This window comes from Montipora foliosa, chromosome 5 (assembly GCF_036669935.1).
Source record: "Montipora foliosa isolate CH-2021 chromosome 5, ASM3666993v2, whole genome shotgun sequence".
Taxonomy (NCBI): domain Eukaryota; kingdom Metazoa; phylum Cnidaria; class Anthozoa; order Scleractinia; family Acroporidae; genus Montipora; species Montipora foliosa.
Genome location: NC_090873.1, coordinates 5,090,293 through 5,117,850, shown reverse-complemented (window position 1 = coordinate 5,117,850; position 27,558 = coordinate 5,090,293). Strand labels below are relative to the sequence as shown.

General features: G+C 41.3%; 1 protein-coding gene across 2 annotated transcripts in view; it reads left to right on the top strand.

Moving 5' to 3' along the window:
* LOC138003453 (kinesin-like protein KIF13A) overlaps positions 1-27,558 on the top strand; it is a 54,757-nt gene that overhangs the window by 17,423 nt on the left and 9,776 nt on the right. Inside the window, exons 16-39 of one of the 2 annotated variants that reach the window (XM_068849535.1) lie at positions 194-235; positions 707-801; positions 1,207-1,316; positions 1,409-1,486; positions 2,699-2,755; positions 4,107-4,257; positions 6,055-6,129; positions 6,672-6,732; positions 8,077-8,176; positions 8,445-8,536; positions 9,149-9,280; positions 11,450-11,489; positions 12,327-12,649; positions 14,958-15,109; positions 16,234-16,527; positions 18,066-18,148; positions 19,822-19,951; positions 21,274-21,332; positions 22,431-22,549; positions 23,461-23,556; positions 23,978-24,094; positions 24,438-24,491; positions 25,447-25,602; positions 27,095-27,175. In XM_068849535.1, the coding sequence (XP_068705636.1) occupies positions 194-235; positions 707-801; positions 1,207-1,316; positions 1,409-1,486; positions 2,699-2,755; positions 4,107-4,257; positions 6,055-6,129; positions 6,672-6,732; positions 8,077-8,176; positions 8,445-8,536; positions 9,149-9,280; positions 11,450-11,489; positions 12,327-12,649; positions 14,958-15,109; positions 16,234-16,527; positions 18,066-18,148; positions 19,822-19,951; positions 21,274-21,332; positions 22,431-22,549; positions 23,461-23,556; positions 23,978-24,094; positions 24,438-24,491; positions 25,447-25,602; positions 27,095-27,175 (2,697 nt within the window). Of the gene's footprint in view, positions 1-193; positions 236-706; positions 802-1,206; positions 1,317-1,408; positions 1,487-2,698; positions 2,756-4,106; positions 4,258-6,051; positions 6,130-6,671; positions 6,733-8,076; positions 8,177-8,444; positions 8,537-9,148; positions 9,281-11,449; positions 11,490-12,326; positions 12,650-14,957; positions 15,110-16,233; positions 16,528-18,065; positions 18,149-19,821; positions 19,952-21,273; positions 21,333-22,430; positions 22,550-23,460; positions 23,557-23,977; positions 24,095-24,437; positions 24,492-25,446; positions 25,603-27,094; positions 27,176-27,558 lie in introns of both variants that reach the window. The other variant, XM_068849533.1, reaches the window with a different exon arrangement.

Sequence of the window (27,558 nt, the reverse complement as noted above, 5' to 3'; positions counted from 1 at the left end):
CCTTCTTTTGTATTGGCTGTTTTATTCAAACTTCCTTCAATGTTTCAAGCGGCCATTTTTACGTTTCGCCTGATTTGGTTGCCAGTTCCCAGTCGCTGATTTTGGCGAAATTTTGTGATACAGCCCGTTTATCACCAATACCATTCCATTCATCGGCCAGCTTTCTGATTCAATTGTAATTTTATGGTTGAAGGAACATACTGTTGTAGGGAGACCCGACGCAGCACACAATCCGGTAAGTGGATCATTGACTTTCAATGAATTTTATTGAATGGCCTTTTGCAGGCATTCTATTACGTTTGATTTCATTTAGTGTTAGAACTGAGCCCATTGAAAGAGAAACAGGTGTACATAGTTTCTTCGAAAGCCACTGTACTTGCATATTTTTAAACATCGCGCGCGACGCGATTCCTGTAGCGCACGACGCGAATCGCATCTCAGACGAAGGTGGTGACTAAGGTTTGAGTGGTACTTTATCAAGATACCGAAAATCGTGTATTTCTCTCGTTTCTTTGCATTGAAAATTAGGTTGTCCACTCTTCTTTGGAGAATGCGTCCGTTTCTTTCAACCGGATTTCCCAATTGTGCCATTTGTATACTGTATTTTAGAAACTTTCTGACTGGTCTTTAAAGAGCTAAATAAGGGAAAATTATCTCTAGAGGTCTTGAAAGTTAATGCATCTGTCTGTGCTTTTATTGGTTCTAGGATATTCAGTTGGGAGGCCTAGGGATTCTGCAAGAACACTGTCAACTGGACATTGAGGATAATGAAGTGTCTGTCACACCGCTGGCAAAAACAGGGTATGTTATGGCTACTGACAACTCAAGTTGTGGATGATTCATTTAGGTAGCCTAGTGAGTGCATCGTAATGCAAGAATCGGCCAGTTGGGATTCTTAACTGTTGTTGTTGTTGTTATTGTTCTGTTCTGTCGTCTCGTTGATGTGTTTCATTGGCCCTAAAAAGCCTCTAAGGGGAGTGGTCAATTAAGTACACATTGTATTGTAATATGGCTGAAGCGAGATGTACTACTTACAAAACGGGCTGCAGCAAATATTCTGCACGGGCTGTAACTTGCACGTGGATTTTGCATGGAGACCGTGCAATAGACCATTACAAAAATCAATTCCTCCTATATTGAAAGCATAAACTAAAGTACGCGTAGCATCCAAGAAATTAACTTTTTTTGTGTCTCCTGTATTGGCAGAACTTGTGTGAATGGAAAACTCGTGGAGGAGAAAACCCTACTTAAACATGGCGATCGAATTCTTTGGGGAAACAACCATTATTTTAGGATCAATTGTCCCCGTCTTCCAGGTAACACAATTTTCAATTATAACAGTGAGTGCAGCATAAGTTACCATTTGAAAAAATTCTGTATTCACATTGTTCGCATCGTGCTGTTTCAGGGAGTGAACAACAAGTGGAGCAGCCCGTCGATTTCCAGTTTGCTCAAACCGAACTCATGATGAACGAAATAAGCTCAGGTAGAGTAAGCAATAAATTATTTGGGAGTTTAAGATCTACGACACGTTCGTCAACAAGAACGCTATAAAACAAGAGCGAGATGTGAAAATTTTGCGACATATTTTGAGATGACGTTTTTTTCGACCTCGCCGTCGTAGATCTTAAAGTTCCTAGAGAACATTGTCTGAAAATATTATTTCCCGTCATTGAAGTAATTTCGTGATTATTCCAAGGCGTTCGGTATAGAAAGTGTGCACCAACTTGTTAATACGTGAAGTACGGTCGTCCGGGTGATTGTCGACTGGAAGTCATCATCTTCAGAGTCAAGTGATTTGTGTAACGTCAGTAGATGGTATGAACACTCTGGTCGTTAATGTGATCGGTCAAGGAAGTCGTTACGTTATTGGTCGACTGTCAGTAAGGCCTAGCACCAATTTATCACCGTTCACAGACTTCATAGCCAGTGACATCTAGGGGCAGTTTTCAAGATTGCATAAGCCATAGGCGTGTGCAATTTGCGAACTTTTAAAACAAGTAAACAACATCGTCGCTCTGTGGAGGTTGGGTGCCCGAAACATCCTGGAGCTTCCACTATTGGCAGCCAGCTCCAAGATGGAGACTGCAATGATGGCTGGCAAAACCTGACAACCCAGCCATGAGCCCCCACGCCCCCGAGAAGAATGGGCACCCGTCACACTGATACACAGTGGAAAGCAGAGGGTGGGGAGGGAGGAAACAAAAACCGCTAAACGCTCCACACACAATGCTCCTACTTTCCGCCACACTGATAAATAAGCGATACAGCCCAAAGCACGAGGTATTCCACGCATGCGCCAGTATACTACAACCACTGACCAATTGGCTGCAGTCGCTCCTAGTTGTTTACTTGGTTAAACTTCGTTTAACCTCATTTCATGCGATTTTTTAATTTATGATATGCTCAGCAATATTATGTGCTGTGTTTTCACAGCAACTTCCGTAGTGCAATTTGTAACCTCTGTTGTACTCTCGAACCTATGTGTGCATTCGTCATTGAAACGCCATTTCAGAAGCACAATATTCTGTTGAGTACTGTATATAATAAAACAGGTCATTGTTTATTATGAAATACAAATACTATGTAAGATTTGTTTAATCTGTGTGCGTAACATAGACAGAAACGCTACCCTTTTTGTGTTTAGATGTATCGGTCGAGACAATTACAAATCGTTCATGATTTTTATCCACTATAGGACCACTGAAAGATTCTGTTAAGGCCTTAGAAGAACAGTACAAAGCGGAGAAACAAGGTATGACTGTAGCTAAAGCTGTCAATAGATATTTTTCTTAGAAGTACTGTACGTTTCTTTGACCGGTATGGAATATTAAGGACATGTGCTTCATACAGGCTGACTGTGCTCAAGTCTTTGAAGCTTTCCTTGTATTTTGTCTCGTAATAGTTGCAAAGAAGCTTTATAATCGATCATTACTTTTTGTATCTTGTTCCATAAAGCTCATTACGATTCGACTCCGTTTTTAGACGTTGGATTATTATTATTATTATTATTATTATTATTATTATTATTATCAATTAATTAATTAATTAATTAAGTTAATTTTTTGGGTGTTGGGGAGAGGTCAGTATAAAAATCGTGGTCACTTGAGTCTGTGGAAGAATTGACGTGGCGCAAAAGTTGAAATTTAAAAGGGTGTCATTGCCTTTCAACTTAAATGGTAATGATTTGCAGCTCGCGTCGAATAGTGGTTGGCTATTAAGGTGTTATTCCATAGGACTGCACCTCTCTATCTAATCGATAGCAGCCCAAATCTAGAGTTGAAAGAAGGGTATATTGATGTTCTTCTACAGATTATACTGTCACACAGTGGCAATGGTAAAAAAGGTTGGCTAAAATTTGATTTGATTTGATTTGATTTGCTCAGCGCAGAGCTGATACATTTATGTATACCCAACGAAGGCAATGGCAAATTACAGACTCGGAGATTCTTTAAAGTTAAAGGGGCTATGTCACGCAGAATGATGTAATATCATGACACCCAAAATGTCCAACATTGCACTGACCACTTAAAACTGTTGAACAACACAAAAGAAATACAGCAAAAGGAAAGAAAAGCATGGGTGGACGGATTGCATTTGGGTAATCTTGAAAATAGTCGGCCCGACGTTTTTCAAGTTTATGGCAAATTGCCTGGATAATCGTTCTTGCTTAGAATATCTTGTTTCAGTGTGATGTAACGATAATTTTATCAGTAAAAGAATAGGCCATTGACTGCCTCGTCTTCAAAGAGAATCTAAGTCCTAAGTTTTTGTGATGGTAATTAGTTCTACTTTACATGTGAATGAACTAATTTTCATAAGAAAAACTTCGCCTGTAGACTCGCTTTGAAGAGGAGGCAGATATGGATTCCGAAATGGGCTAATGCCTTATCATTTTTTAGTTTTAAACTCGAGATTAACTTAAGCTTTAACCGGAAAATTCCCTAAAGTAAGGTAACGTCCCTTTAACAGCTGCTAATGGAACAAGGGCATCTCTTAAAAGGAGAAACCAGTAATTCAGTAATAGCCATTTAATTCTTAAGCAGCTAAATACAGTTGCACGTTGCATTTTGACGGTAGCTCCCTTTTGTTTTAACGTTCTTTAGGAGCTTTGGACAAGCAGCGTCAAATGTACGAAGAAAAGATTGAAGAGCTAAGGAATCAAATGGGCCCGCGACAGAATATGGAACGAGCATCTAGTATTGGTTCATTTAGTTCTGGATACGGCTCTTCCAGAATGTCCTGGATCGAGGACAGGTTAGAAGACTGGAAAGAGTTGCGATAGGCAGGGTCAAGTGCATTGTCGTTCCCAGATCCCATCGTTTCTCTTTGCCGGCGAGGCCTTCGCACGATTAGGGACTTTAAGATCTGCGACGCGACGGTAATGACAACGTCATTTAAAATTGCAAGTTCAGGTTTATTAATCTTTTTCGTCGTTATGTCGGCTTGTCTAACTTCTAAAAACTAGCCTGTAACTCCCCAGGAACTGAATTAGGAGGTGCGGTATTGAATCTACGACAGAAAATTCAAATTCGCTGCCTTTTGTTCACGTTCTCCGTAAAACTTGAGAATTGGTCATTTCACGTCGTAGACTTGCCGAAAACGTGAAAGAAATGTACAAAAATTGAAAATGCACGTGCACAGCGTGCAAAGCTATTGTTTTTGCTCATTAAATATGCAAAATTTGTGACGTTTTCGTTTTCGTCATAGATCTTAAACTCCCTATTAACCGAAGGGCTCTGGAGAGTCAGGAAATTCAAATTTTTTCATTGGTTAGCTTTGCGGACAATAAAATCTTGAACCAGAAGTAAAAATGGCCGATGTTGCGCGGCCGGCCGTTAAAATGATAAGAGTGTCTTTGTTTAAAACTACGATCTTTCTGTTCGACACGAGGGGACACATTCTCTAAGTTAAAGCCACTCAAAGCTTCACATGGAAACTCTTTCGAGTGTAATGCTTCTGAGCGCGGCCATGTTTGGTACTATTGACCACTCATATATGAACTCCGGAAGTCTCTGAACCTGGGCTGTAAATTCTTTGTCTCCAGAGCGCTTTCGTTTACTCGTGCGAAGGCCCCACCGGCTAAGAGAAACAATGGGGTCTGGGAACGAGAATTGGTCAAATGCTTTAGAAACCAAAGGGAAAAAAAGACTACTAGAAAGAGCATCAGAACCGAGTCATTAAAAAACTGAAACTGTTTAGCATTGATGAGCAATTGTCTCTTATATTGAAGCCGCCGGATTTTTTCAGGTGTCTGTAAGAGAAAATTGCTAAAATTGTTCAGATAACTGCAAGGATGACTTCAGTGTATCTTTTCAATGTTACACAGTTTCAGTTTTTTAATGCTTCAATTCAGATGCTTTTTCAAGTAGTTTTAGTGGATTTTCACTACACGTGGCATAAGGCCTTCAACGGAAAGTTATTCCTCGAGTTTCTTTTTAAGTACGGGATAAAAATTACATTGGGTAGAGCGCACCAGCGTGGGATTGTGGTTAACCAAAAAGGTAAAATAAACCAAGTTAACCAAAAAAGCCATCACCGAGCACCGGTGGCTAAGTTGGTTGAGCACGGGCTGTCACGCGGGAGGTCGCGAGTTCAACTCCGGCCGGACCAACGCTCAGGGTCTTAAAGTAACTGAGAAGAAAGTGCCGCCTTTGTAATTACATCAGCACATGGAAGACTGGAAGTCGTCTCGGATAAGGAATATAAACTGTGTCACAACCCTTCAATGTTCCTAAACTCTGTGAGACGTTAAATATCCCACACACTAGTCGAAAAGAATAGGGCACGGAGTACCTGGTGTTGTGGTCTGTTATTTCCGTGAGCAATGTGGTCGGCTTGGTGTAATCTTCTAGATGGAGTACTGATCCATGAGACCACATAACAGCAAAACAGACAGTGGTGAAATTGAAGGAGTCCAAGTGCTGAAACGGGTAAATCTGGTAAACCTGAGTACGGATGATTTGTTTGACAACTTAAGTGTGGAATTAGCCGCTGCTACGTTTTTTCCGGAAGAACTTGTGATTTTATTCCTATTTTGTTTTTGTTTAGCAGGGAAAACCTGATCCAGTTTGAACGAAAACCTTTGGTGCTGAGAGACGAGGTCATTAAAGCCAACGCGCTCGTGAGGTGATGTTTCGTCATTACTTCGTTCATTCGGTCGTTCAATCAGTCAGTCGTACAGATGCACAGGTGGAGAGTTGATCCCCGTCTGTCAGTTGAGCAGTATGGCAGTCGAGCAGTTTGTTAGTCGTTCTGTCAGTTAATCAGTCAGCCAGTCGGTCGGTTGGTCAATCAGCTACACAGTGAGTCATTTGACCAGTGGGTCAGTTGATCGGTCGGTGAGTTGATCAGTTGGTGAGGTGGTCAGTTAGTCACTTGGTAGTTTGCGCAATCAGTCCGTCATTTGATCATGAGTTTGTCGGTTAGTCGGTCTGTTAATTAATCAGTCAGCTGGTCAGTTTACCAGTCAGTTTTTGAGTCAGTTGATCGGTCGGTCGGTCGTTCGGTCGATCGGTCGTTCAGTCAGTCGTTCAATCAGTGACTGAGTGAGTGAGTGAGTCAGTCAGTCAGTCAACAAATGACTTTTGACCTGCCATAGGTTTCTCCCTTAAAAATGTCAGTTCCTTGTCGATATGTTCTCTGACTGATGTTTCTTTTGTTCTCCCCAGAGAGGCGAACCAGTTGAGCGAAGAAATGAGAAAAGAAACCGAGTTTGCCGTAACATTGCAGGTACAGTCCCATTCATCATTAGCATTGTAAAATTGTCAAATGTTAGAGAACAGCTTGTGGCTGTTCCTCAACATGCCGGCCAGGACATAACTTGGCAACCACTTATGGTCCTTGTCCGAGAAGAGAACAGAGATAGGACCTCCTCAGTAATTTTTAATCCCGCAACGTTCTACTTGACAAACTTGCTTCTTAACTCATGAAGCTAGATTTTTCCAGGCGGTTAATTTACAATCGAATTGAAACGTAAATGGGCCCTTTGCAGGTTAGTGATCACATGGTACAAAAACCATACTGGGACGCAAATTGCCCACTGGGACATCTAAAACAAAGAACATTTAAATTATCTTGCTTTGTTTGAGATGTCCCGTTGCGCAATTTGCGTTCCAGTATGGCGGTTTTTGTACCATGTGATCACTATCCTGCAAAGGGCCCATTCAGGATTTCTTTCACAATCTCGAACTCAAACCTCTCAGCTGTCGATCGTCGTGATTGTTACGAACCGTTTGCGAGGATACACGCGAGTTATCGCGCGTGGACTGTCACGTGATATTGTAATCATAAGTTACATGTTTTCTACAAATAAACAGTTGTCGTTCGTCAACAATGATCATTAAACCTTTCTGTTTTTAAATAGCCACTTGAGGATTTTACTCTGTGTAACGCCAAAAGATTTTACGTTGTGTAACGTCAAGTGATTTTACTCATCAATGTGGGCGAATGGGGGTAGATTTCAAGGAAAAAGGCTTGGCTCACTCTCAACCCGCTGAACTCTCATGCGGATGGCGTGGCTCTGATTGCGTTCTGACCACTGATTGATTTGTCTGTGGTGGCCTTAAAGGCATCCTCCATTCTTTCCACAGAACAAGTTTAACCCGAAGGAAATAATGTTTGCAAAGTTTGTAAACAAGTTTATTCGATTTCTTTTTTAAGCCGGCGTTTGTATCAGCAAAATTGAATTTGAAATCACTTGTTTCCACTGTCAAATTTTCCTTGAAGCGTCCATCATGAATAATTATGACGTGTTACGGTTGCTCTATTGTTCAGACACAAGGGTAAACGTCACAATTATTCAAGATGGCGCTCCCGCGAAATTTGTAGACAAAAATAGGCGTTTTTAAAACTTATTTCTTAATAACCGCTTTAGTCGTTCTGGTAGAGCTTCAGTAGAGGCTTCTTTTAACATAACCAACTGGTTGGCGCCTTTCAGTTGACCTTCTCACAACGCTGTTATGTTTGCCAGATTATTTCTTTCAACACACACGCACCCAGCGGCTGCGTGCTGAAAATATTTTGCCAGCTTCATGAATAACATTAACAGTAAATTATATGCGTTACTTTAACCAGATTCCAACATCAAGTTTAAGCTTTGGCTTTGGCCGGAGCAGATCAGGCTTCAGCAGCGAGGTGGCCATTGTAGTTAAACACAAATCCAAGGGAACGCAAAGTAAGTGAATTGTACAGTCCTCCCCTTCTAAATGGCTTGGCTTCAAGAGATATTGGGGAGTTTAAGAAACGACGACGGCGTTAAAGTAGGAGTTAAAGTAATCGTGCTGCACGTGCTGCACGTGCGGCATGCGTTTTGGCACAAATTCGGTAAAGGAAGGGAAACAAAAGTGTTTTGGGGGATAACTGAACTCAGTCAGCAACTTCTTCTCCTGCCCCTTTGTCTCCGACAAGATTCCTTTAGATTGACAGCATTTCTTTGTTTTTAGTTTGGTCTTTGGACAAATTGAACAACAAGATCTATGACATGAGGGACTTGTACAATCAGTGTGTAGAAGAGGATATCCCATTTTCTGAAACGGTGTGTAGTGCTTTGCCAATGTCCATTGCATCAAGCACGAGATTTGTTTCTATAACTATATTTCAGTGAAATCGAAACCTGACAAACTTAAAATTGATTCACTCTGACCAGCAATTTGTATAGCAACAGTTTGTGGCATCTTATACCTCACTTACTTTTTCCTCATTTTTTTGTTTTAAGGACGGTGCCTACTATTGTAATTGCGCATACATTCTGCGCATCTCGAGATACTCGGATTTCCTATGGCTGGTGCTTATTAATACAGGGATATTTTTGCGCGGTTCAAAACTATGCGGAGAAAGCAGAACTTAGCAAGTGATCTCGGTATTCAAAAAGAAAATTGGGGGTAACCACGCATTTTTCAGAGATAATTAAGCTTCAATTTGGAAAAGAACGCCATACATTGCTTTGTATTTTAAAGCTCTTTACAAATATTTTTGATAAATTATCTTCGAAAAATGCGTGGTTACCCCCAATTTTCTTTTTGGATTTCAATAACACTTGAGAAGATCTGCTTTTCGCTCACATTCAGTAAACCGCGCAAACATACCTTTGAATTGGTAGGCACCGTTCTTAAACTTAATTTTTATCGTCTTCAATTTTGATTGGTAGGATGAAAATCTGGATCTTTTCTTTGAAGTGGAATGCCACACGCTTATCGGAGTGGCAAATGTGTTCCTTGAATGTTTGTTACATGATGTGAATCACGAGTATGCAGCTCCGATTATCAGTCAACAAGGAGAGGTATGGATAAAGAATTTAGACGAGTGAAGGTTGTAGGGTGTTTGACTTATCACAATACACGCAGTCATGAATATCAGCCAATCGTGTTGTGAAGGAAATACGTGCAGCCGCAAAGCGCCGGAAGATGGTTGCGCATAAGACACTGTGAGACTCATGGTTTCCTCTGATTGGCGGAAAACGTGGCGTTAAAAACCTCCATTAACACTGAAAATAATGCCTTGTGTTGTCTGGTGAGGACATTAGTTTTGTTTTTATCAAACCTGACCACGATGTCACCTGTACTGACTACAGCGGAGAAAAAATGAGTAGAGAACACTCCCAGAGAGCTTTAATTTGAGTAGTTACAGCTGAGGATATGAGCTGTAAACCTAGCATCGCCTTGTACAGGACAATAAATAGCAGCAGAGGGAAGTACTCCTCCTACACTTCAGGATTTCCTCCACAGACCAAAAACTTACAACCACCCTGTCCTGAACCATTGTTAAGTTGCGGCTTTCTTTTGAATGGTCACACTGTAGGATTTTATCCGCAGAGCCAACACGTAAAAGCATCTTGCACAGCATAATAAACAGCACCACAGGAAAGTACTGCTCAGTAGCTTTCATTTGAATGGTCACACTGTAGGATTTTATCCGCAGAGCCAACACGTAAAAGCATCTTGCACAGCATAATAAACAGCACCACAGGAAAGTACTGCTCAGTAGCTTTCATTTGAATGGTCACACTGTAGGATTTTATCCGCAGAGCCAACACGTAAAAGCATCTTGCACAGCATAATAAACAGCACCACAGGAAAGTACTTCTCAGTAGCTTTCACTTGAATGGTCACACTGTAGGATTTTATCCGCAGAGCCAACACGTAAAAGCATCTTGCACAACATAATAAACAGCACCACAGGAAAGTACTGCTCAGTAGCTTTCATTTGAATGGTCACACTGTAGGATTTTATCCGCAGAGCCAACACGTAAAAGCATCTTGCACAGCATAATAAACAGCACCACAGGAAAGTACTGCTCAGTAGCTTTCATTTGAATGGTCACACTGTAGGATTTTATCCGCAGAGCCAACACGTAAAAGCATCTTGCACAGCATAATAAACAGCACCACAGGAAAGTACTGCTCAGTAGCTTTCATTTGAATGGTGATTGGTCACACTGTAGGATTTTATCCGCAGAGCCAACACGTAAAAGCATCTTGCACAGCATAATAAACAGCACCACAGGAAAGTACTGCTCAGTAGCTTTCATTTGAATGGTGATTGGTCACACTGTAGGATTTTATCCGGAGAGCCAACACGTAAAAGCATCTTGCACAGAATAATAAACAGCACCACAGGAAAGTACTGCTCAGTAGCTTTCATTTGAATGGTCACACTGTAGGATTTTATCCGGAGAGCCAACACGTAAAAGCATCTTGCACAGCATAATAAACAGCACCACAGGAAAGTACTGCTCAGTAGCTTTCATTTGAATGGTCACACTGTAGGATTTTATCCGCAGAGCCAACACGTAAAAGCATCTTGCACAACATAATAAACAGCACCACAGGAAAGTACTGCTCAGTAGCTTTCATTTGAATGGTCTCACTGTCGGATTTTATCCACAGACCCAAAACGTAGAATCATCTTGCACAGCATAATTAACAGCACCACGGGATTGTACTGCGTAGTATAGCTTTCCTTAAAATGATCGCACTTTTGTATTTTATCCGGCCTCAAGACTCGGAACTCCGTCGTAAAGCATAATAAACAGCACCACAGGGAAGCAATGCTCAATAGCTTTCATTTGAGTGGTCAAAACCTTAGGCGCACGCACAGTAAACGTAGAAACCAGCCTTCCACAACTCATGTTAAAAGAAAGATTAACGATGAAAGTAATGTTCAAAGTTTCGAAACATTCACGTCATCATTATCGAATGTAAAGGAAGCAACGCGATTGACAAGTATACATACTAAATACTGGTGTGAAATGAGGTAAATAAATGGAAGCCAAAGATTTGACGAAGTCATGGTAACGCCTTGCGACTTTCTCTCTTTTCAAGTGTTTAACAAAGTTAGACCTCCATATTGAATTCAACGGCCCACGTTGAAGATAGTGATAGGTAAGACTTGTGTTTGAAGCAGTACTCTGCCTCTTCTAAACCACTTTTTTTTTTTGTTTTTTTGTCAGGTGTGCGGAAGGTTAAAAGTAGAAGTATCAAGAATATCAGGTACTTACGTCCTCAAACTCAATTCCAGCAGTCCGTCACAGTTCTACACGTTTTCGCCCGGGTTGCTTCCATTTCCTCTTATTTAACATTATTTTTATGATTGTTGTAATTAGAACAAAAGATGGCTACTTTTATCTGCAAATTTGTAAGTGGAGAGGAATTTTATATCTACAGTTTTTCCTGCCAGCATAGTTAATAGAGGGGAATGGTTATGAAACCCGACAACTTTCTCTGTTGTAGGTTTTTGTTCTCTTTTCTGGCCTTGACCGTGCACAAAACACAATAGTTGTTTACTCCGTACTGAGGAACTAACCAATAGAAACGTGTTGGTTACGTAATTCATGCATAGTGTATGAGCGCAAAACAAAAGATTGTGCACGGTCGTGGACTTTCCAACCTAAATCTTGGCATCTTTGTTTGCTCCTTTGATGTTTGCCGAGCTTCCTAACCATTCCCCTCTATGAACTATGCTGCCAGCAATCTGTGTTGAAGAACGCTTTATAAAAAAAATTATTGTGGTTTATTTATGGGACTGGCAGATTGTGCAATTCGAATCGTGCGTAATCATGGACAAAGACAATTGTCAGTGGTTCTGACAGCGTCTAAAGTTTGTCAAACACCCTTTTAATTAAACCATAGCAGAAACCCATGGCATAAGGGTTGAAACGTGTAACGCGCGTTCACAGCTTCCGAATATTCAGTGCGAGCTGATTGGTTGAATGTTTCAGTGCTAAGTACTGTAGAATCCCAACCAAAAGCTAACCAATCACATTGCTCCATTTAGCCTGAGAATTGCTTGCCATATAATAATGCTGGTTTGGTTAATTTTTCTCCCAGAAAGAGCACAGAAAATGTTACAGAAACAGGCCCAAGGCGAGATTGAAGATGAAGATGAAGACACCAGCGGAGAAGAGGACGATTTGTTGGTGGCACACAATGAAGATGATATCGAAGATGATGACGAACTCGCGAAGGGCTCGAAAATGCACGTGGTGGTCAAAGTGGTAGAAGCGTACGATCTTCCTCCAGCGCTGTGTAACTACGTGTTTTGCCAATACAAGTTTTGGAATGATGGTAATACAATCGTTGCCCCGCCAATCAACGCTAGTATATCCAACCCCGGACCGAAAACTAACAGGATGATTTTTGAGCACACACAGGTGAGTGTTTTTATGATTGGTTGCATTTCAGGGAGTTTTTCATTTTGTGATAACCAGACTTAACGAGAACGAAGTGGTTAGTTTCGTTAGTTTCTGTGGTAGTGCTAGAAGAGTTCTCTTCTCTTTTGCGTTCGCTGGACTGACGAGTGCGGGAAAACAGACCTCTGTCATTGGTGGAAACTCATTGTGTTGAGCATGCGCGGTGACCCAAACCTCACGTGATACTTCACGTGTTTTACGGGCTCACTGAACAACAGCGGAATTCAGCCCATTCACTACCTTGAATTTATCACTAGGGTGAATTTTTATTTTGCTTTGAATTTACTAAGTCCATTATCGATAATTTAGAAGACTGAAAGCTTGATATGGATTTTGGGAAATGGTCGTATATTTTTCAAAGGACAACCCAAGTGTATGGACATAAGACTCGAACCTGGGAATGTTTTGTTAATCCGTCACCTCACCACTTGAGCATCGCACCGCTACATGTAGCTGCTCAGGGACAATATTTTAAACACCTTTTGATATTGCTTTATTGTCACTGGGCAACAAAGAATATTAAACATTGCAAAAGGTCGGTTACTCCCTGTGATTTTAATCTAATAGGTCGATGTTCATGTATCTGTTCTCTTTGCTGTTGTCTCAACCCCTAGTATTGTAATCGTTTATTTTTCCTATCCGCCTCGATTGGCTAGGCTATTTTGCGGGTAAGGATAAATGGAAAATGTTTGAAAGGTGAATGTTTACTAAACTACTGATACGGTTAGGCATGGGTTACCAAACTTCATGACAAAGCTAAACATTTTAAAATAAAAGCTTAGGCCCGATTACTCTTCAGCAGCTATATTCTATGGGAGACTTAAATAAATGTTTGGTGTTCTGATCTTCAGTGATGAAGGAGAAAGTAGCGGTTCCTATAGAGTAGAAACTCCGGGTTCAAATACAGTCCACGGATATGATTTTTTTATTTCCGTATTTTCTCTGCTGTCACAAGTCGTGGGACACAGTGTCCTAAAATAACGATAATATTGAATGCAAAGCAAATTGACAATTCACGATAATCGTGAATTCAGAAAAAAGATCGTGTTGCGGTAAAGGAATGCGCGTGACGCAACGGGCCCAAATCACAGTCTGCAAACATACCATGTGGCATGCGGTTTGAAGAGTGCCGTCGAAGGTGGTGGAGGGCGGTTTTATCAACGTGAATTTCGACCCATGGCAGAGGTCTTTTTCCCCGTACTCGTCAGCCCAGCGAACGCAAAAAGAAAGGAAGCCTCTACTAGCAGGGGATTCGCGCGTTAGCCCCTCGTCATAGGGTATACACGGTGTTGAAGATGATGTCGAACTTGCAAACAGCTCGAAGATGATTCGCTCTGTCGGAGAACTAGCGCTCGAAACGTCCACTCACATATCTTTCCTGCTTGCGGCGTTAAGTCACGAAATTTTCGTGACTTACCAATGAGAGTTCAGTAAAGTAATTTGGCAGTGTAGCTGCGATTGACGAGCATTCCACATCATTGAAAGAATGGAGCTTGATATGACAGCAACGTGATACATGGCGACAGGGAGATTGGATAGTTTGCTATGCATGGGTCTTGTACATCTTAGGCGTGTTATAGAGTGGGTCGTAGCACAATATTTGGGATTCTACAGCACTAAAAGTCCTCCCACACATTTCTCACTTCGTTTGTTTATGAAATTGCATTTATACGGCCAGACCGCTTCTTAGCCTTGGTGAGTTAAAAGAGAGAATTAACGTAGCGTTTGCGGCAAAAGGCAAACTCAAGATTGAAATTCGCGTTTTGCCAGAAGTCAAAGAGACTTTGTTGTTTGACGACAGCTCTTTTATTGCCTTGCCTGCTATCTCCAGATATCGAGCACCGAGTTACTTCTCAAAGGAGCGAGACAAGTTGGAATAATAGACTTTTCATACTTTTGTGAGAAACCAGCACCCTGCAGTTTCCTGTTTGTCGTTAACGCGAAGCTGAATCTCTCTGTTGTTTCGCTCGAGTTCCCTTCAAGTGAATTTTTTTTTCTGGCTTTCCTTGCAACTGCTTGAGTTACCCTCGACAGCGATGTGCGTTGTCACTTAAAAGTGAACATCTTCGATTTGCTTTCATTTGGTTTACTGTCATCCAAATAGAGCACGTCGTAGGCTGGACGTTTAAGTAATGCGATAATTTTTGATAAATTATTACTAATTGTAAATAATTATTTATAATTATGAGTAAATTAATTAGAATTTTGAGATGAAATTGATGTCCATGCTTGACTGGAAACACCTTTACGTGTTATTCATGTCTGATAGCAATTTGATATGGAAGTCACCGATGAGTTTGTGGAGTTTGCTTCGGAAGGCTCGCTTGCGATTGAAGTCTGGGGAAACCGAATGAAGGGCTTTGATTCACACAGCAAAGTCAACTGGAATGTAGAACCACAACACAAGGGACTTCACGACAGGTATGTAGTCCACGTGTACCTTAATTGATCTCAAAAGCCCATACTTGTTTCCTTTCCGAAATGTCAACTCACCTTCCGCGAACACGAAGCCGGGTTGAAATAAGCGCCTCGTCTCTTCTCGAAAAAGCGCGTTTCTTCCCTGGCTGAAACGATAGGTGCTCGTACAGAGATAACCAGTTCATCTCAGATCAAAGGATATTATGACACATTGATCATCATCAAATATGTGATCGTGTGCTGTAGGATACTGGTATACAGGATATCACATGGCTGCGCGGAGATACGAAATGTTCTTTTTCGTATCTCCAGCGGTCACGTAATGTTCTGTTTATTATGGAAACACCAATGAAATGCCATACCAAACCTAACGTAGAACAACGGCGCGATTTATTATGTGACCATAGCAACGGTGATCTTTTCACGGGTGAAGATATTATGTTTTCCCCAGGAGCCCATTAACGGAGCTTCCATCTGTATTGTACCCTTGAGTCAACCCTGTTCCGTATCTTTCTATTTTTAGAACTACTACATTTTGACGTATGTGACGTATGTGACTGAGAACATACGTGAAATGGTTCACATACGTCACATACGTATATGACGTAATAAATGGCTGACCATCGGTCTCTTATGATTGGCTATTGTGAAAACACCTAGTAAAGCCCCCCTTGCGAGGTGCTTCTAAAAATAGAAAGATACGGGAAAGGGTTGACTCAAGAGCGTTAATATAGAAGATGGGAGCTCCGGGTAATGGGCTCCTGGTTTTTCCACGAAAGCTCAATAGCCCACTTTCATTATGTTAAAATTCAGTCCTAAACACAAGGCATCATCTCAAGGCTTTGGGGAATAAATACAAGGATTTGTATGAGTTTATTCCCCAGAGCCTCGAGATGATGCCATTTGTTTGGGACTGAATTTTAATATATCGAAAGTGGGCTGCTGGCATTTCATAGGTGTTTGTATAGTAAAGAAGTTTAACTATATACCTTAAATTTATTAAACAACATTTCAATTTCAAATAATTCGTCTCATCTCTCCTTCCTGTATCAAGAATAAGCGAACCTTTCGAAGTTCAAGTTTGTTTAGGTTGCCACTGCTATTACATTTAGACTTTACTATTTCAGATGGGCTGAATTGCTTCGAAAGATACACGTATGGGTAGAAATACACGAGATCAACGATCAAGGAGTCTACGCCCCAGTCGAGCTACACATTCAAAAGGACAACCTCACTGGAGGAGTGTTTCAGCTTCGACAAGGACACTCGCGGAGGATTGTGGTCCACGTTCAGCCTGTACCTAGGGCGGGGTCACTTCCCGTTGTCTGTAACATGATTTCCGCGGTGTTTATTGGTAGTGTTTGTATGAGGAGTAAAAACCAACAGCCGTTGGATAGTTACCAGGAAAAAGATCTGTCAATGTAAGTCTGCTTACTCGAACAGTTCAGTACTTGTGATGTACGTATTTCAAAGGGGTACCTGAATGTCTTAATTACACAATTTTGTTCTACACTCGACATAATTTCTCCCGATTCTGATTGGACTAGAGCAGTAAAATGTTTATCCCGAATTGTTCTCTGTGGAATCCCATCTCGTTGGACCTCATGTTGGTTAGAGCGAGGTGACGGGCTCAGTTGGTTAGAGCGTCGCACCGGAATCGCGAGGTCACGGGTTCAAACCCCGTTGAAGTCCTGAATTTTTAAGGCTTCTCTACGCAATTGTAAAAATTGCTTTCATAACTGCGAAGATCATAGCTTCACTTGATTTCATATCCGCAGTTCATATATGTTTCATTTCATATACCATTTCATCATTGATTCATTCCTCACGGGACCATTAGAACCCACAAATGACCAGCTCCCAACGTCAGTGGCTTCATAGCTCAGTTGGTTAGAGCGTCGCACCGGAATCGCAAGGTCACGGGTTCAAACCCCGTTGAAGTCCTGAATTTTTCAGGCTTCTCTGCGCAATTGTAAAAATTGCGTTCATAACTGCGAAGATCATAGCTTCACTTGATTTCATATCCGCAGTCCATGTATGATTCACTTCATATACCATTTCATCATTGATTCATTCCTCACGGGACCATTAGAACCCACAAATGACCATCTCCCAACGTCAGTGGCTTCATAGCTCAGTTGGTTAGAGCGTCGCACCGGAATCGCGAGGTCACGGGTTCAAACCCCGTTGAAGTCCTGAATTTTTCAGGCTTCTCTACGCAATTGTAAAAGTTGCGTTCATAACTGCGAAGATCATAGCTTCACTTGATTTCATATCCGCAGTTCATATATGTTTCATTTCATATACCATTTCATCATTTACCTCATGTTTGTCCAACGAATATAAAAGAGTAAGCAATTGTCTGTTATTGACACCTGAAAAATTCAGGTAGTTCCAAGCAGTTAAAACTGCACCGTCGGAATTTACGAGGATCCATGTTTAAATGCTAAAGCCCTGTCCAACTTCGACACCTTTCAGAAAATGACTCGTATTTGTTAATTCCTAATCGTATTGAGATTCATGGAAGGTATTGTGCGTCAAATGGAAACTCGGGAAAATCTGAGCCCCAGATGGGATCCCCGTGTTCTAGTTGAATGCTCTAACTACTGAGCTACTGGGTACTCTGTTGTGAGCAAGGGTGATATGTGGTTATTAACTAGAATTCCATTACGCATTCACATTTTCAAATTTCAAACTGCAAACTCTTAGTAATAATAAGGCATTTCGGGGTTAACACCTCGCTAACTGCATCACGCAGTCACATGAAGGCATATCAAAGATTCAACCAAGCGAGTAATGTGAGAAATATATGAAAGATATTATGCATCAAATGGAAATTTGAGATTGCAGTTAAAGAAACCAACAAAAAAATTTACAGCTGGTCGCCAAGACCGGCCATTGCTTTCCTTCCATAAAGATATCTCATTCATTTTGGATGTTGTTGCTTTTCTTTGTGTAGTATGCGAGAAAAGTGGTCCACTTCTCTGATGAAACGACGCGAATATCTCGATGAGCAGATCCATTCTTTGATTGACAAACCAGGTATTTTAATTTATACTCAATAGAACAGAATAGGCCAGGCCACCCTCTCTTTATCTGTGTTAAGTGTTGCCAGAAACCCATAAGGGTTGAATTGTGTAACGCGCGTTCACAGCTTCCGAATATTCAGTGCGAACTGATTGGTTGAATGTTTCAGTGCTAAGTACCATATTTGGAAACCCCTCGCTCTTGTTGTTCCAAATATGGTACTTAGCAAATTGAATATTCAGAAGCTTGTTTCCCAGCACACACGGGGCCGTTACACGTTTCAACGCTTATGGGTTTCTGGTGTTGCCTAACAAAGCCATATCTTGGATTTTTCCTATAAAATCATTGTTTTGATGTGTGATGACGAAGTTAAATTTTCGTTTCTGAAATCTGGAATGGAAACATTGGTGATTTAAGTCGGTTCAGATTTGCAAGACGGTACTTCATTCCTGAACATGAAAATCGGTTTCAACTTTATCGATCTTGTCTTGTCTTGATAATTAATAATTACTTATGCTAATTATTAATAGAGCGCTTTTCGAATGAGTGTCGTAAAACCAAAACCAAAGTAATTACTTTGGCCAATCAAAAAGGACGGAGACAATCCAGTAAACCAATCAAAACTCGAAATAATTAAACGTAGCCGGCACAAAGCGCGGGAAAATTTGCACGCGCAAGCCACGATTGGCTTTGGTTTCACTTCTGATTGGTTCAAAAAGTGGCGCGAGAGCTTTGAACCAATCACTGAGTGAAGTAATCACTCACTTGTCGCTAAGAGTAGGGCACGTAGTTCCCGGTGTTGTGGTCTGTCTTCTGTTGTGTATCATGGTTGGGAGGGTAAAAAAGGGGCCACAGTAATTGGCGCAAGCTGTTGTGGCGCTCTGCCAGCTTGACTGGCAAAGTTAATAAAATAAAATAAAGTAATTAACTAATTACTTTCGACACTCAATTGAAAACCGCTCTAGTTTTTATTAGTAATTAATAATAATTGAATGGAGTTAAAGCGTCAAGTTTACGTTTAACGCCAAAGGGAAACAGTCGTCAGGCTATTTCTTGTTGTAAAGGAACAATTATTTCCTTGTTCTAATCTCTCACTGGCTCTGTCCCGAGAAGTTGCTGTATATCTCTAGCAAACAGGCAAAAAATAACCTGGAAATAGTGAAGTTATACTACGCTAAATCTCTCCAACAGCGTCCTGTAAGCATATTAGGGAGTTAAAGAAACCACGACTGCTATTGCGACGAAGCGCCATTTCAAAGTATAACTTTGAGCTATTCTAAGTATTTCATGATTATTCCATCTTGTTTATATTGTACAATATGGGCGGTGTCCATAAACTGGATTGGTAAGGACGGATTTACTGAAAGATTCGCTTAGTTTGTCCACGTTGTCGTCCAAACCTTAAATTTAGTCATTTCACGTGGTAGTTTTGACAAGTAGGGCAGAAAACAACCTCGTTCCCAGGGTCTCTTTGTTGACAAAGGAGGCAGAAAAGAGAGATCCTGGGAACTAGGTTGGGGGAGAGAATTGTTCAAAAAGGCGTGCCGCACGTGCGGCACGATCATTTTGGTTTTTTTAACCAACAATATTACTGCTTCTTGGCGTTGCCGTAGCCGTAGCCTTTGTCGTTTCTTAAACCCCCTATTGTTTACCCGGTATGTTTTAAAGTTCTTCTTGTTCATTTGCAGACAAGTCATCGAGTGACAAAGAGAGAGAAAGCTGGATGATTGACCAGTGGGTGTGTCTAACTGAGGAGAGAAACGCTGTTCTGGTACCCGTTCGGGGCAGTAGTATCCCTGGGGCTCCACCGCATGAAGGGTAAGGGAATAAACCGGTCAAGCCAGTTTGCAACGATTGCAAATGACATCGGTATTAAACACGAAGACTCAGTATAAAAGGCGTGGTGCCTCAGGCACATGCAAATGATTTGTGATAATTTGTGCATTAAAAAAAAAACCCTTATTGCATTGTGTCCGTAATGTGTCATAAAATGTTATCTGTCGTTCTTTTTTTAATCACCAGTCCCTTTGTTTTTTTTCGCGCTAGAAATAGCTTTTCGGGCTTTTGGATAATTAATCAGTTGTGCTTAAATGAATTCAAACAAAAGCAGTGCGTGAAGCGACCCCGTTTTCATTTGAAAAAAGCTTTCTTTTTGACGCGTTTCGCTTCTCATTTTCACGAAAATGGTTTCAAAAGTGGAAGGCTTTGAAAACGCCCCGTTTTTAGTTCGGGCAGATGAATACAAAGCCTTTTGAAAAAGTTTCGTTAGTTTATCACATGAGACATCAATAATGCTAGTCGCCATTTTGATTTGAAAATGTTTGTAACCCGCATGCGTATTTGCCTTATATGGAGATAGCTTTGCGCGCGCGCACACTTGGAGGAAATGTTTACTGGTTCACACTCGGCTCCGAGGGCACACGTGAACACCGCATGACAGCTAGGTCAAAACGCCACCGCACACAGGGGGGAACTTGCCTACGCGAACAGTCACGAGTGAAACTTTGCAAAGCTAATAGCTCTAGTGTGCGGCATGCATAAGAAAACGATTAAGTTGACGAAAACAAGAAAGAAACAAAACAATAGGTTTAATGAGTAAAAACCCCATGACTCTGCTCTACAGTTTTTTTGCGTCCTGACAACGACGTGAAATGGCCATATTTGAAGTTCTTTGGAGTACGTGGGCACCCAGCGATAAATTTTTAATTTTCTCTTGAAAGAGCCACATCATTTGAGCCAATTTAGTACCAGAAAAGGACCTACACGCTCGCCATGCCGAGCGACTTGAAATAATCGCGATTAGAACTGAGAGAGCGGTTTTCAATTGAGTGTCGAAAATAATTAGCGAATTGCTTTCGTTTTGCATTTACTTCGCTCAGTGGTTGGTCGAAAGTTCTCGTGCCATTTTTTCAACCAATCAGAAGTGAAACCAAAACCAATCGTTGCTTGCGCGCGCACATTTTCCCGCGCTTTGCGTCGGCTACGTGTAATTACTTCGAGTTTTGATTGGTTTGCTGGATTGTCTCCGTGCTTTTTAAATGGCCAAAGCAATTACTTTGGTTTTGGTTTTATGACACTCGATTGAAAGTCGCTGTAGACCAACCTTCGTGCTAAAGCTATCTCTTTCCTTGTTTTTGTAGAACCGTGCCTCTCGGAATGGAAAAGTTTAATCCCGTCATATTTCTGGATTTGCAAAATGGTAAGGAAGTGTTTTCTGGAAAATATCTTTTAACAACTTAATGCGATGGCAGTTCTTCAACTTCCGACTCACTTTTTTATGGAATTGAAGAAAGAATTTAAGGGGCTATTTCCATGAAAAAACTCGCCCCGGTTCGATAACCATACCAAGATGAATACTTCATTTCATATCGTGTTTACATGAAGGCACACTTGACGCTGATTAAATACATTTGAGAATGGATTGACGAATTTTACGCATGCTCTACCCGTTCCAGGCCACGGACAGGCCTATTTCATACCGAAACGGAAGACCTTAAACAGCAATGACCAGAACCAGGTTGCTGACCAGCGGTTTTCGTTAGAACAATGGTTTGCTGGGGGTGCTCACTCTCGTGGGCTCAGAAAACCTGATTGTGGTCATTTTTATTTAAGGTTTTTCTATCGAAACGGTGGTTTTTCTTCTTGTACATACACCGTTTTCTAAAATGGCCTCCATTTAAATATTCTTTTGTTTTTATTCAAATTAGCCCTTGATGCCTCGTTCTTAAGCTAAAATTCAAAAGAATATTTCGCCTTGAACGAGGCATCAAGGTCTAATTTGAATGAAAACAAACGAATATCTAAATGGCGACCATTTTAGAAGAAAGGTGTATGATATCGTTGCGAGATTTTGTACCGAAATGAAACCCTCGCTCCGGTATGACTCGTTCCGATATGACATTTTCTTGTAGCATCATGTAAACGAATGCAGAATCACAAGAGGGAACCGGAGTAAATTCCCACGGGACAAAAGTCGCCCTGGTATTATTTAAATACCCGCCCTAACTCGAAGGCGTGACTTATGGCAAAGTAGGAGAAAACGAATCTTAACATATTCAGTTTTCATCCATTCATGAATTTGTTGAACGAGGAATCCCTAAATAACGGAAATCGAACGAAAAGTTTGTGCCAATTAGGAGATTGTTGAATCTTGTCCAACTAGAAAATCGTATGATTGACTTGGTCTTCGTCACCCTCAACCGTTTGTTATTAAGAATCTTCAAGTTACTCTTTGATGGTTATGTCCGTTTGAGGAAGAAGATACCGATATTGTTTTGATGCATCCCTTAACTTGTAGATGAGGTCAGGACGGGCTGTATGGAGGAAGCTGGTCCCGCGGGCGTGGACTCGACTCTCATGTTTGAGAACTCGGATAATATGATGGAACTGCCGATCATAAAATATGACCAAAAACAGGTAGGAAATAACTGTAGACTTGATTAACCGAGGGCGGCGTAAAATCCTCGTGACATAAAATCACACAAGAATTTGGTTTTATCAAACGGGTTAATGAAGGTGCATTGAATCACCGTAAGGAAGAATCTTGAGCTGACGTTCCTTCTTTCATCAGAGCGATGGGAGCTTAAGCACGTGCGTTTTTGAGTCGCGCACGGCAACCGGAAGTGAGCTGTTTTCCGTTTTGATTTGTCTTCACACAACCACATTTACATTGCTAAGTATCTTTCTTCATCAGAGATGCTTAGTATAAAAATCTGGGAAACACCACTGATCTGGTACGCGAAATATTCTCTTCCGGTTGCCGTCCGCGTCGCAAAAACGCGCATGCGTAAGCTCCCTCATAGAGAACTACGACGGCGACAGCAACGAGAACGTCATCTCAAAATATAAATTCGCGTTATTGTAATCACTTTGTGACTATTTCAATTTCAACCTTCAATGACAAGGGTGTGGTAGTTCCTCAAAAATGACACTGGTCAGAACAGCGCTTAAGGCGATTCGCTTGTTTTTTAACTACCACTGCATCTGCTACTGCGCCTAACATTGCGACACCAAAGATGGCGGCGATCCTTGCCGGCCATTTTGAGGAGAGACAACAAAGGCCGCTTTTGCTGTTCGAAAGCTTTTAAGCGCAATCATGATAACTTCTTCCGGTTAAGAAGGTCTTGTCTTGGAACTCGCCTCAGTTCTTTCGCGAAGATTGTAGGTTATATTTTAACATCTTGTTTTGCAGTAGCGTGATGGGAAATGTTGTCAGGCATGTAGGACGAAACCACTGCAGACACTTCACCTTAAGCCAGCCTTTAGGTGTTTTAAAACCCCCAAGGTTAAAGTTTCTTTTTTGTGTGTGTTCTTGTCTCCACGTTTAGGTCTCCGCGACTGTATTGTGGGACTCTTCCATCCATGATTCGGTGTTCCTCAATCGCGTCACGCAATCAAATGAGCGAGTTTACCTGATTTTAAAGGTGAGTCACGGACTTGACTTCGGAGTAAATACCACAGTAACTGACTAGAACAAAAAGATCCATTTCTTTTCTATTCTTTTCTCTCGTGGTTCTGAGTGCGGATGAAGCTAGTTCCCACGTTAAAAGGGTGGTTTGAGGCCTTCAATGATAAACACTCGTGAATTTAGTCGCCTTACTCTTTCAGTACAAATGAAGCACTACTTTAAGGCCAACCAAAAATAGTCTAAGATATTTTGAGTCTTTTAATCAAAACAAAAAAGTAACAAACAGAAAAAAACAAAAAGAAGGAAAGAAAAATAAACCGCACACTAATTTAATTTTATTATCTCGGGACCTGTATAATTAGTGATAACAACATCATCGAAACGTGAAATTTCAGGGCCCTATCAGCTTATTCTCTATGGTTTCCTGGCTTTTGCAGGTTATTGTTCGTCTCGCAAGTCCCATCTCCATGGATTTGGTTCTTAGGAAACGGATTTCGGTGAAAATTTACAAGAAGCAAAGTTGGAAAGACAGCCTTCTCAGGAGAATAGCCAAAGTAAAGAGACTTGTAACAGTGGCGTGTGCTCTCTTATTTCATTCTCCATAAAATAACGTGTGCCGTTCAGATGGAGCATTCAGTTTTATATGAATATACCAATTTACCAGTCCTCTTCTGCAGAGCAGAAAAATCTGCAGAACAAAGGATTTTCTGGCGGTGATAGTAAAATGACACCATCTAGTAGCGCCTTTGCCTTTATAGTATAATTCTATTTTTGGGCTTGTCATTGCAATTATCTCTGAAGATCTCTCGTCAATATTGTATTTCTCTCGCTTATAATGTCTATGTAGTCGTTGTGGTTCATTCGTTCATTTTGTAACTCCTTATTCGTTTTGTTTAGGACATCATAACGAGATCTGGCGTGACTTACGAGCTGGTCTCACATATCCCGCGGGTAAGTGGATCGAAAATGGCGCAAAAGGTGTTGAGGACAAAGACCCTTTGCTTCATATCTAGTGTTAAAACCCGTAGAAATGAGGAAGTAGAACTCTGAAAGCTGAAGAAAATAGTTGGCCTAATATGTTAATTTGGAAGCCCGTGAGCCCACCGTCTGAGTGTACCAAGCGGTTGCGAAGGTGTTTTACATCACGCAGCGAAGCAACGCTATTAGGGAGCTTACGAAACGACGACGCCGACGGCATCGACGACGCTACAAAACGATAGGTTTAGTGAGCAAAAACAATGGCTCTGCACGCTTTGCACGTGCATTTTACATTTTAGTACATTTCTTTGCCTTCATCTCCAAAATGACGACGTGAAATGACTAAATTCAAGGTTCTGTGGAGGACGCAAGCGCATGACGATGAATTTTCAGTTCTCTCCTTACGCTTCCAACTCACTCATACGAGTTTAATTCCTCGACAGTTACTCCACATGTTTAACGCGAAACGACATGAAATAGTTTCGTAGTGATACGAATAACGCGAACTCGTGTTTTAAAATGAAGTTCTCGTTGCCGTCGCCGTCCTCGTTTCGTAAGGTCCCTATATTGACAAGACAAGAGGTCGACCAAACTGGATGGCAACCCAAGGGCTCCATTTCTTTAACTTCTACCGTAATTTACGGCAGGGGTGGGAACAACTCTGAACCCGTTGCATGCACAACTTGTCCCCAGTAATACTGATACTCATTTTACCCACCACGATTGAATGGAAAGCTGAGTGAACTTTGTAGCGCACGAGCTCGGATTCAAACTCGGAAAGGCTGAGATGCAGTCCGCGAGCGATATCCACTGAAATGGGGGTGGGGTGGGCCGGATAACCCAGATTACCATCTCCTCCCTTCCCCTCACCCCTTGCAAGGTATTTTTGACAAGCAGTTGTGAAAACTCTATTTGATTCCTCTCACAGCAACCTGGGGAGGAGACGGAAGAACGAGAGAGCCTGGCGCAAATGGCGGCACAAGCTGTTGGGGAAGGCGAGGAAGAAGATGAGTCAGTGCTGAAAAAGTACAGCAAAGGAATTTCGCATGTAGAGAGCCTGCTGGCGTTAGACCGATTGAGACAGGTATGGACTTAAAACAGAATAGGCCTTAGTCACGATAGCCGCCATGTTGGTTTTCAAATTGGCATGCAAATTAGCCATGTGTTATGCTTGGGGGCAAACATTTGAAAAAGGGAAAATTGCGGAATGTCGGCTCGTCCAAATATTGAAATAACATTGCTAAACTTTTATAATAATTTTGATTCTTTGGATTACCTTTGATAGTTTGACTTTCTACTTCGTTAGCTGCTCATTTTTCACTAAAAACGTCGAAGTAACTTGTGTAATCATTCTATTTTATTACTTAGGTGATAAACATTCATTGAACGTGAAACAAATCATCTGTGTGGCTAAGATGTTCGTTAAAACCTCTCGAACTTGTGTTGTTTGCCCCCTCAGAAGTGTGTAGCTAATTTGCATGATAGTAGCAAATCCAACATGGCGGCCATCGCGAATAAAGACAAATATTTTGAAGTGCGGTTCTAATAACTCAAATTGGGAATGTCAATCGCCGTTTTAAGCTGCTAAGAAGCCTGAAAATTTAGTTGCCGAAAAAGGCGTGGACTTTTCCCGGCTTCTTTTGCAACTCATCCTCCCACAGGGGTGGTGTAGGAAATATCAACTTACAGGGGGAGGGAGCACTTCTTAAAATACGTTATGGTGCTCTTGTTTAATATCTGTGAAATATCCTATAAGAAAAGCTATTTTCAGCTTTTACATGATGTCACTGCGACCACGTATCAGTCGTTCAAAGGGCAGATAACTTTATCCGGTGGATAAGACACTTTCTAGAAGTTTAAAGTTTTACTATATTTTGAGCTTTGATTTTTATCCAAAGGCTGTTTACATTGCATTTCCTCCTCGATCCAGCTCTCTCAAGATTTTAAAGTTAGTAATGGCGGCCGATTAAATAGGAAAATTCTAGTTAGCAGAAACAAGGGTCTTTTTGAAATTAAGGCTTAAAACTTGGGCCACTTAGTGTTTAGTTAACATAGCCATGAAATGCAAAGAAAAAAATGATTTGATTCTTTTGATCGTAGTACCACTGTAAGTTCTCTTGAAAGATTTCAGTATTTTCTCACGTAACCATGAGAGGCGTTTCGAAAATCTTGGCCAGAGTGTGACATGGAGTATATTTTATACACTGGATATGGACTTAAGCGCTGGATAAAGTTAACCGTCATTTGAACAACTGGAGCCAGTGAAGTCCGGACAACTTTTTGGGCCCGATAAGCCATTTTTGAAACAGCCATCCTCTTGTCTAAAAAAAGCTGGTCCTTTGGTATGTTTTCAAGATACCTAAAAGCAAAATGATTCTGATAATCGATGACTCGAAACCTCTCCTTCCCCAAGATGCCGAGGGAATTGTGACACCCGAAAGTTTGGGGACTTTCTTCTTATGTGGGTGGGGGAGGTTGTTTGTTTGCTCAGTTTACGGGAACTTTCACCTTTCCTACAGAATACGTAAACCGCAAACAAACGTCGTAAAACTTGTTTGGTTTGTCTCTTGGTGCAGGAGGTTATGGTGAAGGAAAAACTGGCAGCTATCGGCAAACCTCTGAGGAAATTCGCCAGCACACCAAATTTGGCAGCCGCGGTAAATATTTACTGTAACATTTTCCCATAATTATTGTTGTGTCTTTTTTATGTTATACTTTCATCGGTCTTTCATTGCTGACTTTTAAGTATCATTCGATATCGCCATCACAAATAGTTTCTGAATTAGAAAGGAAAGGAGAGCGCCGTTTGGCTAAATAGCGTCGCATTGAGACTGGGCGCTAGCCTTCTACCCATGTGGCTTGGGCTCCATTCCCGAACTGCACGTCATATGTGAGTTGATTTTATTGGTTCTCTACTCATCCCTGAGAGGTTTCTTTCGCCGGTGCCCCGGTTCTCCCTCTCATTAAACCCCGGTGGTGTGTGGTGTGCCCACTTAGCAGAGCACTTGCGATTGACCTTATCTGCTTGAGACCTTAAAGG